The 14,534-nt window shown below is 40.6% G+C and overlaps 1 protein-coding gene across 1 annotated transcript in view; it reads left to right on the plus strand.

Annotated features, from left to right (window-relative positions):
• Positions 1-1,600: 1,600 nt before the first annotated feature.
• Positions 1,601-14,534, plus strand: part of MALL (mal, T cell differentiation protein like) — an 84,649-nt gene continuing 71,715 nt past the window's right edge. The window contains exon 1 of the mRNA XM_086926893.1: positions 1,601-1,795. Within this exon, the coding sequence (XP_086783019.1) occupies positions 1,688-1,795 (108 nt within the window). The 5' untranslated portion in view covers positions 1,601-1,687. The remainder of the gene's footprint in view (positions 1,796-14,534) is intronic.

Here is a 14,534-nt window from a genome sequence, read left to right on the forward strand (position 1 = left end):
ACAGTTCTCAAATTGAGCTTTTTTATCCATGCTTACCTCTGGTTTTAAATTGTAGATTTTTTGGGAGGGTCTAATAACTAATTTATGTAGTTTCCCTCTTTGATCTCTGTGATCCTATGATGGTGTTTGCGAGATGAGAGAAACAAGATGTGCGCCCTTTGAAATGTATCAGAGGCATTCCAGCAAATCCTATTGTATAATTTCTATAATGTTAGCAGATATTGAGAAAATTATGACTGTCACAACACTTCTTCACTTTTTTCAAACGTTCCTGATGCTCTTGAACAGCTAACGGATATAGACATAACCCATGTCTGTGCAATAGACACTTATATTTCGGAGTACCATTTCATAATGACCACTTTACCTGTGCGAACTTTGATGCATTTACACTTACTATTTTTTTCTAATTTTTACACAAAAAAATCCCAACGGTATTTTTATGTTAAATGGAAAAATAATTTTTTGTGTGATTCTTCTCGTACCTTTGACCCTCATTCTCGCTTGGCCAATGAGCAGCAGATTTGGCCATATCAAATACAGAATTTTGTAAAATATTTTTCCAAGGTTCGCAGGTAAATTGATACAGCGGAGCAAAGTTACTGACAATGTAAGAGTGGGTTTTGCTTTGGAATGTTGTCTCAACCTCAAATACAGAGGCATGGTCATTAACTGTTTCATATTTTCATATATTAATGAGTTTTGTTCTCATAACAGTGCCTGGAAATTCAAACTGTGATAACTGCGTTGAATAGTACCGTGCGTCTCAGCATCACAGCCACCTTCGAGGTAGGCCTTCTTGTCTATGTCTATCCAGAGAGCCAGTGGGGCTTGGGAAGCCATCTTTGATAGTTCTTAGGTACACCTGCGACTGCATGGGCTCGGGAGCAAGGTTGGCCAACATATTCTATGTTTATATTCCAGTCTAAAGTAGGTTTCATTACTATTAAAAACTGAAAAATATATATCATGAGAAAATCAAGAAAAGGTTACTGGGAAACATAACTACAGAGCTCAGATTTGAGGCCGTTTAAATGTCCATTCAAATTCCAGGAAAGTTGGTGTCAATATGGCAGTAGAACATATTCCCTCTAAACTAAAGGTACAGGTTGTCCAAGGCATTCTCCAAACACATTGCTAACGAACAGAACAGGTTACGGCTTATCTCTGGAGGGTGTGACAGTGTAAGTTAAAAAAAAAAACGATTCCATTAAATTCCACTGTGCCACTTGACTAGAGAAGATCAAATATTTGAAATAAACGTGTGGAAATATCACTGTTGTCTTCAACACCTGCAGTAATCCACTAATGTGTGCGCACGTGCTGACAAAATTATGTTGCTGATTTCAGGTATTCAGGAATGTCAGGAACGTGCTCGATTGGGAGCTGAGGTTGCCACTGCCTCTTCCAATATCCGCCCTGCAAAGGTCCCACCCGGAGCAGGGCAACCCCTCCTTGGAGTGATACAGTTTCAACATACTTGGCCCTAGAGATTTGATGCAGGTTCTTTCGGCTGTTTTGTGTACAGGACCTGCTGGGCTGGAACAGGTTTGACAGTGCCTGCTCCTGTAGGTGTGCCCTGGTATATATACTGTCATCGCTCAAGCACAATAGAGAGAGCTTCTTCGCCGACTGTTGGGACAGCTGCACTGGAGTTAAGAGCACTGCCAGCTCGGAGAGAGGAAACATGGGCTCACAAGGTATCCAGCTGCCAGGCAACTATGAAGTACCCGACATCCCCAGCGGGCTTGAAGTTCTAAGGAGGTTACCCTATGCTTTCATTCTACCAGAATTGGTAAGTAAGCTGCCATACTTTGACATATTTCCCCAGGCGCTTCCTCAGGTCTGGTGGGCGGTGGAACACCAAACACTGCAAACGCAAACGGCCACTGCCACTTACTGATGCCTATTTTCCCTGGAGTGTGGTCCAAGCCAACATACAAAACAGCCTTGCTTTTTTTTGCGACTGAGTATATCATCCGATTAATATACTAGAGGTATATTCTGTAGGGCGCTAGATGTCTATTGGAACCCTCTTCACACCAGATAAGGACTACAGTTAGGAACTATTCCAAACCTGCCTCTTCACCTATACTTCCTTGGTCTAGTTATGTGTGATTATTTGGTATGCTTAATTAATCGATGCCACAAGCCAATAACGGCGCATTAGGTGGTTGAAGAGGGGATCAGCCTCCCATACATCAGTTTTAATGGTCCAGAGATGTACATGGTTTGCTTAATAAAAGATCACTTGCAAATGTAATACTATAAGACATGCTATGAACACATTATTTGCTCGTTGGGCTATCAACCGTGAAGAATGAGGTAACGAAGAGTAACAGTACTTCCGGACTGGGCACCAGGGTGGTGGACACTTGGGAAGTACATTTATCAAGGTGGTAGATGGCAGAAGCATTCACCCTGCTTTCTAAGATAGCTGAATCTAAAGTTATTACAGACTACAGTAGTAATGAAGGTGCTCAAATATCTGTAATCCACCCCACCGATCTCCTGCACATACCCAATGACAAGAGCTAAAGCAGCGATGCCATAAAGTATAATAAATAAGTTCGAAGAGTAGCTCTTGTGCTCGGCATGTTTGTACCATATGTTTTATTAGGTTGAATTAAAACGGAAAATAATACTTTCTGTGTGGTAGGGCATTACAAAAATTTAAAACATTGCCAACAAATCTTACAAGAAAGCAATGACTCACTAGTCAAGTGTTTTACAAAACTGCACCACCCATAGCCGTAAACAAAGTCAAGTTTCTTTTGCTTGAATAATCCCTCGATTGATGCTCATTCTGTAGTATTTTTCAGTGTTTATTCTTCAACACATAATCGCTCGTCTGTACATCAGGCCCAATCCATTTCACAACCACCTCCCTCACACTCCCCGCTTCCTATTTTCTTTTTTTGCTAACAGGTTTTTATGGCCTGGGAAAGTGCTCGCATCAATTACTGATATGCTATTACAGCTGACTCAGACTTAATATGTGTTAGAGTTATAATGCCATTCCCCTTGGTTGGAAGCACTTTCACAAACATAATTAGTAGCACTACTCTCACTCTGAGATTTCAAGTTTCTGAAGTGGTTTACGGTAGCATGCAATGCTTTCTGATGTGGTTTATGGTTGCCTGCAGTGCTTTCTGAGGTGGTTTATGGTATTTATTTATTTATTATAAAGTTTTGTATAGCGCGAACAAGACCCGTGGGTATCAGAGCGCTTAACATAGAAGAGGTAAAGGATTAACAAATATATTAACAGTTATAAGCACAACAGATATGAGGTAGATGATATATATTCATAACACATGTGCAGTTAGCGTTAATAGTAAGTTGCGGCTAAACTTATATCATAAGCAATATATATACACAAAGGTGGTAGTGTGCTATGCTTTCTGTTGTGGTTTATGGTTGCGTGCAGTGCTTTCTGAGGTGGTTTATGGTAGTGTGCAGTGCTTTCTGAGGTGGTTTATGGTTGCCTGCAGTGCTTGCTTATGGTAGTGTGCAGTGGTTTCTGAGGTGGTTTATGGTAGTGTACAGTGGTTTCTGAGATAGTTTATGGTAGTGTGCTTTCTGAGGTGGTTTATGGTAGTGTGCAATGCTTTCTGTTGTGGTTTTTGGTTGCGTGCAGTGCTTTCTGATGTGGTTTATGGTAGGGTGCAATGCTTTCTGATGTGGCTTATGGTAGTGTGCAGTGGTTTCTGATGTGGTTTATGGTTGCATGCAGTGCTTTCTGAGGTGGTTTATGGTTGCCTACAGTGCTTTCTGAGGTGGTTTATGGTTGTGTGCAGTGGTTTCTGATGTGGTTTATGGTTGCATGCAGTGCTTTCTGAGGTGGTTTATGGTTGCCTACAGTGCTTTCTGAGGTGGTTTATGGTTGCCTGCAGTGGTTTCTGATGTGGTTTATGGTTGCCTGGAGTGCTTTCTGAGGTGGTTTATGGTTGTGTGCTGTGCTTTCTGAGGTGGTTTATGGTAGTGTGCAGTGGTTTCTGAGGTGGTTTGAGGTAGGGTGCAATGCTTTCTGATGTGGTTTATCGTTGAACGCAGTGCTTTCTTAGTTGGTTTATGGTAGTGTGCAATGCTTTCTGATGTGGTTTATGGTTGCATGCAGTGCTTTCTGAGGTGGTTTATGGTTGCCTGCAGTGCTTTCTGATGTGGTTTATGGTTGCCTGCAGTGCTCTCTGAGGTGGTTTTTGGTTGTGTGCAGTGCTTTCTGAGGTGGTTTATGGTTGCATGCAGTGCTTTCTGAGGTGATTTATGGTAGTGTGCAATGCTTTCTGATGCGGTTTATGGTTGCCTGCAGTGCTTTCTGAGGTGGTTTATGGTTGCCTGCAGTGCTTTCTGAGGTGATTTATGGTAGTGTGCAATGCTTTCTGAGGTGGTTCCTGGTAGTGTGCAATGCTTTCTGATGCGGTTTATGGTTGCCTGCAGTGCTTTCTGGTGCGGTTTATGGTTGCCTGCAGTGCTTTCTGAGGTGGTTTATGGTTGTGAAGTGGCTTATGGTTGCATGCTGTGCTTTCTGAGGTGGTTTATGGTAGTGTGCGATGCTTTATGATGCGGTTTATGGTTTCCTGCAGTGCTTTCTGAGGTGGTTTATGTTCGTGTGTAGCACTATAACAAAATCCTAAGCTATGCAGTTGTACTTCATTAGTCCTTATCCCAGGACGGACATCTCATGAGTACAGGGTCTAGGATACTAGCTTCCAAATACCAGGTTGTGTCCATCTGTTTACATTGGCTGCCTTTCGGAGGGGTGCAGAACTACATAGCAGCTCTTCAAATTCCAATGGTCGTACCAGGGAAGGTCTTGGTGAATAAAAACACCAGTCCTCACTCTTGACAGACTGTCAAAAACACTGTAAAAGGGCCAAGTATGGAAGCCTCTGTGGAAATTTAAAAGGGTAGCATTGAAGCTCCGGGTCTCATTAAGAAGTTGAACAAACAAGGCACAGTCCTTTGAATGGTGAAGCATTGTGCACTGCTAAGCCAATGAGACAGACTTGCCTGCTGGAAAAAGTCAATAAGTACTGTAAGTATTCTACATTTTACAATAAGATAGGCCATAAAGGCAAGGTAGATCCAAGACCAATGTTTAGCTTCCTGTTTTTTCCACTTTCCCAGCTTTTGAAAAATTATGAATACATTTTGAAATAATGCATACGGTTGGTTTCTATTATGATCTTGTCAAGGACAAGATAAGCTAATACATTTACATATAAAGAAGATAAACGTTTGCTTTTCTTGAGCAAAGCTCCCAGTACAGTCTTAAGACATACGTAGGACAAGTGCTCTTGAGATACTTCATTTGTTTGCAAAGTGCTGAGGAAGCTGCCTCATGGTTTGATAATCTATAGCAAAGATACTAATATGATTAGTAGTTGTTTCTGGAGCCCTGCAGGCCTCACTGGGTCACTCAGTCCTAGCAAAGAGCAGCTGAATAGATATTTCAGCCAAATGTTAGTCTTAGTTGGTGTGGCCGGGTGAGATTTTGATGGACGACAAGGGAAAATGAGTTACTTATTTAATTTTCCCTCGTGGTTGTCTTGTCTGTCGAATCCCCCCTCACCCTGCCCCCACCACTCTTACTTGCACAGGGCGCAGATAGCTGCCATATAGACATGCATGTATGTGTCTTGTTTTACGTTACACTAGGCATTTGTTATAATGTATTTATGATACATTCATAAACAACCAGCACCAATCAGAGGACGATAGAGCAACTCCATTTAACATTTAGGACCCTGCTAACACTAGTAATTTATTTATCCTCCCTTAATTTACCACCGATACTGGTTACCAATCCCTACCTTATATTTTCTCCTTTTAGTCCACTGTTGACTTCCCCACATATTACCATGTGGTGTATTACCATTTTTGAGTGATATAAAAGTTTCCGATATGGACAATTAAATAATGTGTTTCTTTACATATATAACTTTTTAAAATTCTATCTCTATTGCATTTTAACGATATTTAGAACCGCTTATAGTGCATCAGGCCCACTGTCATAAGAAGCACTCAAAATGAATTGTTAGCCTCACATCCTTACCTCAGAACTTTTTCTATGTATCCGGTTTTTAGTTCAGGTTATTTGCGTTTTGAAATTAATAACTTTTCTTAAACTTATAAAGAGCAGGCAGATATGACAGGAGCACCAAATATGCGGTCAAGTAGGGAAATATGTCCATCACACACTTTTATTTCACTTAAGAGACAAGGAGCGGCCATTTTGTGAAGGTGTGGGAATGATTGACAGTGAAGTAACTCCGTGTGACTCTTAAACATGCTTTATAAAACCACTGGGAAATGCTGTCTGTACCACACAGCAGGCGAAACAGTTTTGACGCAAAAATGATTTGTGGATGACAGAAGCAAAGAAACAAGAATTTCTACCACTGCCTTTAGAAGCAAGGGTAGGGCTGGGCAGGGCAGTGAGAAATAAGTCCTAGTTTCATGCAGACACTGCTTGACAGTGCACATCCTGCTCCCCGCCCATTTATTATCTCGCCCAAGCCCTTTTTAAATGAAAGCCTGTCACGAAACAACAGACTTAATGAATAAGATGTTTCAAATTAACACATAGATGTTATCACAGGCACAAAGTGGAAGGTATTGGCCTTTTGTCTCTGTTGTGCTGACTTTGTTCCTAAGTAATACAAAAACACTTCCATCATAGGTGGTGAAATAACACTAAGAAATGCGACATTTGACATTTCTGAATGTCATTTCAGGGCAGAAGGTTCAGGGAGGTGAACAAAGTTTTTGTAAAAGGTTCAAAAAGTGCGTGCGGTTGTGTCAAGGTGTGCACCAGAGAAAATAAGTTGTTTTTTTGTTTTGTTGATTTACACATTTCTTTACAACGCAGTGCAGAAGAAACACAACTTTTTTAATTGAATAGGGTTTCAAATGAGTAGCGTGTTCAGTATTTTTCTAGGCTTTATTTTGCATCCCGTTCAGAGTGAACTCCATCTTCTGCCTAATGATGGCGAGATCCCCATCGCAGTGCCGAGTGGGGTGGATATCCAAGTGCCCTCATTTTACCAGTCCAAGAGACTAGTTTTCGAATCCACTGACCCACCCTCAACCATCTGATTTTCTAGAGTTTTTGCCCACTTGGGGACATCAGAGATGTGTTTTCACATCTTTTTAAATGTTTGAATACTCAATCAGAGTACTTGTAAAGCGCGCTACTTACCCGTGAGGGTTTCAAGGCGCTATGGGGAGGGGGGGGTGCTGCTACTGCTCGAACAGCCAGGTCTTGAGGAGTCTTCTGAAGGCAAGTAGGTCTTGGGTCTGCCGTATGTGGGTAGGGAGGGTGTTCCAGGTCTTGGCGGCGAGTTAGGAGAAGGATCTGCCGCTGGAAGCCGTTCGTTGGATGCGGGGGACAGCGGCGAGGGCGAGGCTGGCGGAGCGGAGCTGGCGGGTGGGGGTGTAGAAGCTGAGTCTGCTGTTCAGGTAGGCTGGTCCGGCGTTGTGGAGTGCTTTGTGTGCGTGGGTGAGGAGCTTGATACTGCTTCAATAACCTGCAAATGGATCCCCAGGTTACACATGTCCACCAAAAATGTAAAATAGATTAAATAAGTAATTTCAGTGGTACACAAAATTGGAAAATAAATGTAGAAAAAACATATGTAGGTGTTTCTTGGTTCCAGCAGGTTATCACGGACCTGCGTCTCATTCTATAAAGGAGGCAAACAATGGTTGGAACAGGAATCCCCACATAAAACAAGCAAGCCGAGATTTGTGGTCCCCCAAGATGGGGCTATTGAGAAAGAAAGAATGGTATTGCCTATTAACATGTGTTGAAGCAAGTTTAAGGGTGGACTAAGAATATTTGGACAACTGTCAACATTTTGAGCAGAAAAGAGTCTGCCTCCCTAATAAGGAGAGTTCTTCTTCACAAGAATCGATTGCCAAAGACGTTCTGAGGACTGCAGGCAGCCAAACAAACAAATATCTGTTGATTACTGAAAGTCTAAAGCTTCCAAGCCAATTGAGGTGTGCAATTGTTACCTTCAGGATCTACTAGCCACATATATCTGTAGTTTGCTTAACTACAAAAGGATGTGATCTTCAAAATGCAAAATTACAGTACAGTTAGTCATAAATCCATATGGATTTCACAGTTGAAAGCAGAGATGTTCAGTCAGAACTTCAATCTGCCTATGGCGAGGTAGGTAGAAGAGTCGTGGCGGTGCTGCTCATTTCTCAGTCTCAAGCATAGAGGACAACAATGCAACTGTCTGAAGAAATAATCTTTCTAAAATGATCTGTCTAATAAATGAATGTATGTATTTAATGTATTTCTACGTATATGCCTAAAGTTGAAAAAGTAATCAAAAGTAATGAATTGAACAATCATAGATCAATCAAGTGTCATATGGGACCTGAAGAGGCAGAGGATAGCTGGAAAGTCAGAAGGATAGAAAAGGTAGAAATGTAGTCTGTGATATTGATCTAAATCCCGGTAGCACCACTGGCAAGTGCTCTGATTGCAGTTTTGTATTTTGCTGGCAAGAGGAATAGCTAAAGCCTGGCTTGATTGGCTTCTGTTCAAGTAGGTGACCATTGCAGTAAAGAGCTGGTGAAAGAGATGCACATGTTCCTTCATAATTAGGGCTTGTAGGTTCTTCAAGTAGTTGTGTAGTTGAGTCATGCTTCTGCAGTCGGTGAAAGTGTTGTGTCTCCAATAAAACGTTCCAATGAAAGGCTTCAATAAATTATCCTTAAATTAGCACCTGTGGTGCACCATTGCAGTGAAATTCAAACCTTATTCTATAGCTGTTGTTGAGGAGGGCAGGTGGAGAATGAGAAGGCCTCTATCTATGGAAAGACGAGTATCATTGGCTTTGGGTTTCTATGTGGCTTTTCTAAGACACTCCAAGGACTTAAAACATTGATGAGACGAGACAAGTAGAGTGAGGGATATCCCCTGCTTCTTTAAGAACCATCGGTCACTTCCTTGCCACTGATCACTAGTCATCTTCAGGAATATTGATTTCAGGTTGGCAACTCCACAAAGGAAGAGCATTTTTCAAAGCACCTCACTTCTAGAGATGTCACATGTGAGTGACCTCAAAGATTCCTTATCAGTTGCCTAATCTCATGAAGAAGACAATCTTCAAATCCAGTGGTTGGATTAGAGTTAGATTCACGACTCTTGTTTGCCTACAAGGACATAGGATGCTAGGCCTTACTCTGCATAGACAAAACTCATATTGCACTGCATAGAGAGGTGATATGTCTGAAAAAAACTGCATCTGTCTTTCCTCTTGACACCCGCCCTTGTAAAATAATTAGGGAAATAGGAACGACCATAGTCTTGATTGTGTGACCCCCTGAACACTGCTTTCTGGACCAGAAAAATTCCTGACACTTAAAACATATATATAATCCATTCTCTTCTGAAAAAAGCATTGCATTTTGCATATCCAATTAATTTTGTATCAATGTCCTTAATTCCATCTTTCTATTCTAGCAGCAACTCAGCCTCCATAATAAGTAGTGGAAGAAGCCTAGATATTAGATTCAGCCCAAGAGGGCTTTAGGCCTCAGATGGAAATGGAATCCGTCATTCTATGAGCAGGAGATGACCAAAGAAAAACCTCAGATGCTGGGGGACTTGTGCTGCAATGCTGTTAGACCTCAGAGCAGTGTTTTAGATTATTGTCCGCACATTACTTTTGAATCACTGAAAGCTTTTTAATACACATGAATGCTTTGGAATGGAAAGCTTCCTCTCTTGCAAGGAGCTCCCAAGTGGTTCAACTCAATAATTTTAGAACAATCTTCAGTTCTGTTAAATGTAGCACCCCATAACGTCCACCACTCTCCCCTAATTTGTTTAATTTCTATGTTAACCCATAAGCCCGCATCCTACAGCAATTAAATATCCCTATTTATATGCATATTATACACAAATTTTCTTTTGCGTGTCTTCTCAACAATTCATCAAAGATATTCAAAATGTTGTATGAGGACTTGCTAAGACTAAACAAGTTTAACCATGCTTCCAATCATTGGTGTAATCTATATTGATCATCATTCAGAAAAAAGAGTCAATTTCAAGGCAGCATGCATTGTGCACTGTACCTACCATGACATGGGACACAGATTCCTCCAGCAGAAATGTTTCATACACTAGCCATCATAAACAATCAGTGATGCTACTAATTACCCGAAGAATTATGTAGCAGCAGTGGGGTGGCAATGCTTTCAGCGTAGTAGTGTGGAACAATACTGTCCTAGAAATTCAGAGATACCCAACCCTCTGAACTTCTGGAAAACTCAAATCCTCGCTTTTTAACAGCTCATTAATTAAAGTTTTATATTCATGCTTTAATTAATTTCTTAAAGCGGTACTACCATGTCAAAAGACTCCACAAGAGTGATGGAGCGCTTAACCAAACCTCTAAAAAATACATACATCTATACACACAACTACGAAGTATGCCCAACTTGAGGAAGCAAGTTTCTGCCCCAGAGCCCAGTTTTCAGCTCAGTCTGGAATTGACAAAGTTCAATAATTTGTCCCATTGCTTAGAGAAGAATTCCTCGCTATTGTTGGACTCCCACAAATGGGTACTAGCATCTAAACATTGAAGAGATGTTTGAGTGCAAACCATACCAACCTCCGAGACAGACGAGCACTCATCACCACAACTATTTGAACAGTGCGAGCCTAATTCACAAAGGGCCTCTGCACTTGTGGCGGAGGAGCCGCAGTCATGGGTGGGTCACCGTACTCGGGCGGAACCTGTGCAATGAGAAGACCCTTTGTGAACCAGGCTCTGAGTCTGTCAGACTCTAAGAAGTAGTGAATTTGTCCTTGTATGTGACTCAGTTGCCCTGGAAAGATGATGTAACCCTTTCCATGTTTGTGATGAATAGGTACCCTAGCGGCACCACCAACTCCTCTATATCACCTCACCAATAATATGTCAAATGGTAAGAGCCTTTCTCTTTCTTTCCCCATTTAAAAAACATGGCCTTTTTGCCGAGAATCCTAAAAAGGATGTCATTTGTGAAATTGCTGAGTGTTGCCTGCTATGGATTGGATTAATGCAAGCAAATAATCTCAGGTGTTGCAGTTAACAGACCCCTCACTGCCTCAGATTCCTACCAACTTCACTGGACAGAATTGCCTCTATAGCGATGAAGGGCATATTCCTCAAAATTATTTCAATGCATAAGTCAAACCTAGATGTAAAAAAAGGTGAACACTTTGCACACAAAATTCGTTCTTGAATCACAAAGGTTTGGCGATCAGAAGGCATCGGGGTCAATAATATCAATCTACAATTATATCTATTCCAAAATATCCACTTCCACCATATCATCAATGTCAGGGCATGTAGGGAACTAGTACTCCTTTACATACTCTTATATGCCTTCATCAACTGGTCCTGAAAACTTGACCTCCCTACGAGTAAAAGTGCAAAGAAGGCACTCCTGAATTGTCCTATTTTATTCCCATTTCAAATGTTCTAGGACAAATTCATAAAGGTATGTGAGAGCGCATAGAAAGATTATTATGGGAGAGCTCTAAAAGGCTTTTGCGAATAGGCCCTTTGCGATTCTAACTCCGCATCTACTTACCTTCACGGTATAGTGGAAGTCAACATTGTTGGGGCGGAGATAAATACAGGTCGATATTAAAAACTCAGTATTGTGGTACAACACCTCATAAAGGCATGGGGTGTGTATTCTTGCAGGCCATTATCTAGTGCAGATGCTCTGCCCAGCATTTATGTCCTTTTTCTTTACGGCTGATGGGTGTTACAAAGGCAAGATCCAAGAAGTGACAAATGCAAGGAGGTGAACTCCCAGAGTCATAGTTTTATGGATACTGAGAAACATTTACAATGACTTTTCTACTCTTATCTGCCCTTCCACACTTGATCCAGCTGGACAGGGTACAGGAAGTGCAGCAAAAAGCATCTAAATCCTTCATTGTCACAGGGGGTGAGATCAAAGGGAAGACTTCGCATGGAAAAATGGTTTCTAAGAGAAGGCAAAAGTAAATTAAAAAAAGGCGTTGATGAAATATTACTAATCTCCTAAAGTTATTAATTCAGATATTCTTTGGTCAGTCAAACGTGTGCAGGGCTGAAGTCTATACTGTACATTTACAACTTTGAATTTCAAAAGTTGTAAGTAAAACACAACAAAACATGGGATTTTAGTGAATCATGTAACCAGTCATGAATGTACGAAAATCCAATTACCTACTTCTCGCTATTTACGATCTGTTTGGGAATCAGACCCCAAATGTTTACTGTTCCACTGCCGCCCTAGTAACATACTGAGAAACCCAAATAATGTTTTCCTGTGAATCCTAAAACCTCATTTCCATACCCTTTTACCTAAAACCTGTTATTTTGTAGCAATACAGCTCAGCCACGTTTACTAATTTATTGGTTCCACTCAGCTCACGCCATATCAGCAGCTCCATTAGGGTCTCATGCAGCGCTCTGAAGTAACCTCTTGGCGGTGTGAGCACTATACCAGAACATTAAGTAAATTAAATACTTTCACACATTTAAACGTGAAGAGTATTTCAAACATTTATTTTATCTATTGTAATCCCATATTTATCTTTCTCATATGCTAATTAATATGACTGAACCAATTTCTGAAAGATACAGCATTTTAAAACAAAGCAGTGTTAAACATGGATGGGATAGACAATCGAAAAAAAAGTTGGCAAAGTCAAAAGCAAACACATCCACACAGGCATGCATAAAGTGCACAGACAATTTGTCCTGTATCTGCTTGCAGCCTGCCTCTTTCCATGTCTCCTGTATCTCTGCTCTCATTTTTGTTTTTCAAGCTCACTGTACTGCATGGCCGCAAGACCACAAGCAGAAGCAATGAAAACACACAGCAGCACTTTCTGTTAACTTCTGGGTTGAAACATCAGGTCACAAACACAGTAGGCACAGAAAGAGAGGTTGTTCGGAGTCACCGCTCAAATAGGCAGTGCCCTTCTGTGCATGCCTGTGCTTGCATGCGTTGACACATTGAAGCCAGCTAGACCTGTTGCCCTTGCTAATACTTGTTAAGTTTGGTGTTAATGATCTTGCATCACCATTTGTTGTCTTTCGACACATGATGGACAGCTTATTCTAAAAGATTTATGGGGTTACCTAATGCGAGAAAAACGTTACCATGAGAGCAGGGACAGAAGAGGAGCATGACAACACATTAAGTACATTTTCATGCACCTAAAAAATAAATGTTATTTGATAAAAACCAGCAAAATATCAGAACAAGGTGATCGAATATGTATCTGGCTAAAAACCCACTTAAAGAGGCAATGCGACCCAAAGAAATGTTGATAATTGCAATAATGAAGGTAAAAAATAAAGAGCAGTTACAACGGTTTTTTTGGCTTATAGAGTACTATAATTTTGGTATTGTATTTTTCCAACAAGACTCTGGATTTAAAGGTAATGTTAAAGAAAAGATTAATATTTCATTGGGTTGATGGGCATCATAAAGTATGAGAGGCAATGAATTGGGGGGAGGAGGGGAGTGTGAGCAGCGCCCTAACTGGATTATTTTTATGATCTTGACTTAATATTACTCACACTTAATTCTAGTGCTTTTAAATAAGTAAATAATCTTGCCCACAGGCATGTGCTAAGGAGCAATGGCTCTTGCTTTGGATAACTAATAAATGTCCAAAGATATTCTATGCTAGAGAAGGCCACCTGGACATATTTTTTTGTTGTTTTTTGTTGTTGAGCAGAGCATAAAGGCAATAAATACATTGTGATATCATTGATCGTTAGGAGTAAAAACCGACATTTTACAATAAAACACGTTCTTATTCATTTGTCAGATAGAACCTATATGGATTAAATAACCGCACCTAATCACCAAATATTTAAAAAGACAACAAGAGTCTGGCTGGACCATGCAATAATTTAAAAAAGACATGATCTTACTACCTACATTTCTAAAGAGCTAAAGTGCTACATGCTGAAATATCGCAGGATTGACATGGTAGCAGACATTGTTAAAATTATTTACATACCCTCAGGATAACCTATAATTGTTGACCTTTGATCACTTGTTCCCTTGATCCTTGAGAGTTAACAAAGAAATAACCATATACATCCCTATATGAGTGGTGTAAACATATCTATGCAAAGAACTGCGACATTAAGATGCAATTGTGCTTTCCCTTGAAATACAAACACAAAGTGCAATGTGCTAAAGTGCTACATTTCTATAATTGTTTCCCAATTTTCAGAAAACTTCCAAACAGTTGTACATTTTTTTGTAGGCGACCTGGACATGTTAGGAAATGTCAAGTCGATCCTTCTTTGACAATCAAGTTCGCTCATAAGCCGTTATTTCATCATCTCACCATTAAGGGACCAGGCCAGGACACTCCAAACATTTAGAGAGGAATTGCATTGACGCAGGAATTTAATTATGAAGTAGATTACATTCACAACAGAAAAAGAATCCAGTGGCCACATTCTTGTGAAGCTCAAACGTGAATTTATTGACTT

Source organism: Lissotriton vulgaris, chromosome 6, assembly GCF_964263255.1.
Source record: "Lissotriton vulgaris chromosome 6, aLisVul1.2, whole genome shotgun sequence".
NCBI classification, from domain to species: Eukaryota; Metazoa; Chordata; class Amphibia; order Caudata; family Salamandridae; genus Lissotriton; species Lissotriton vulgaris.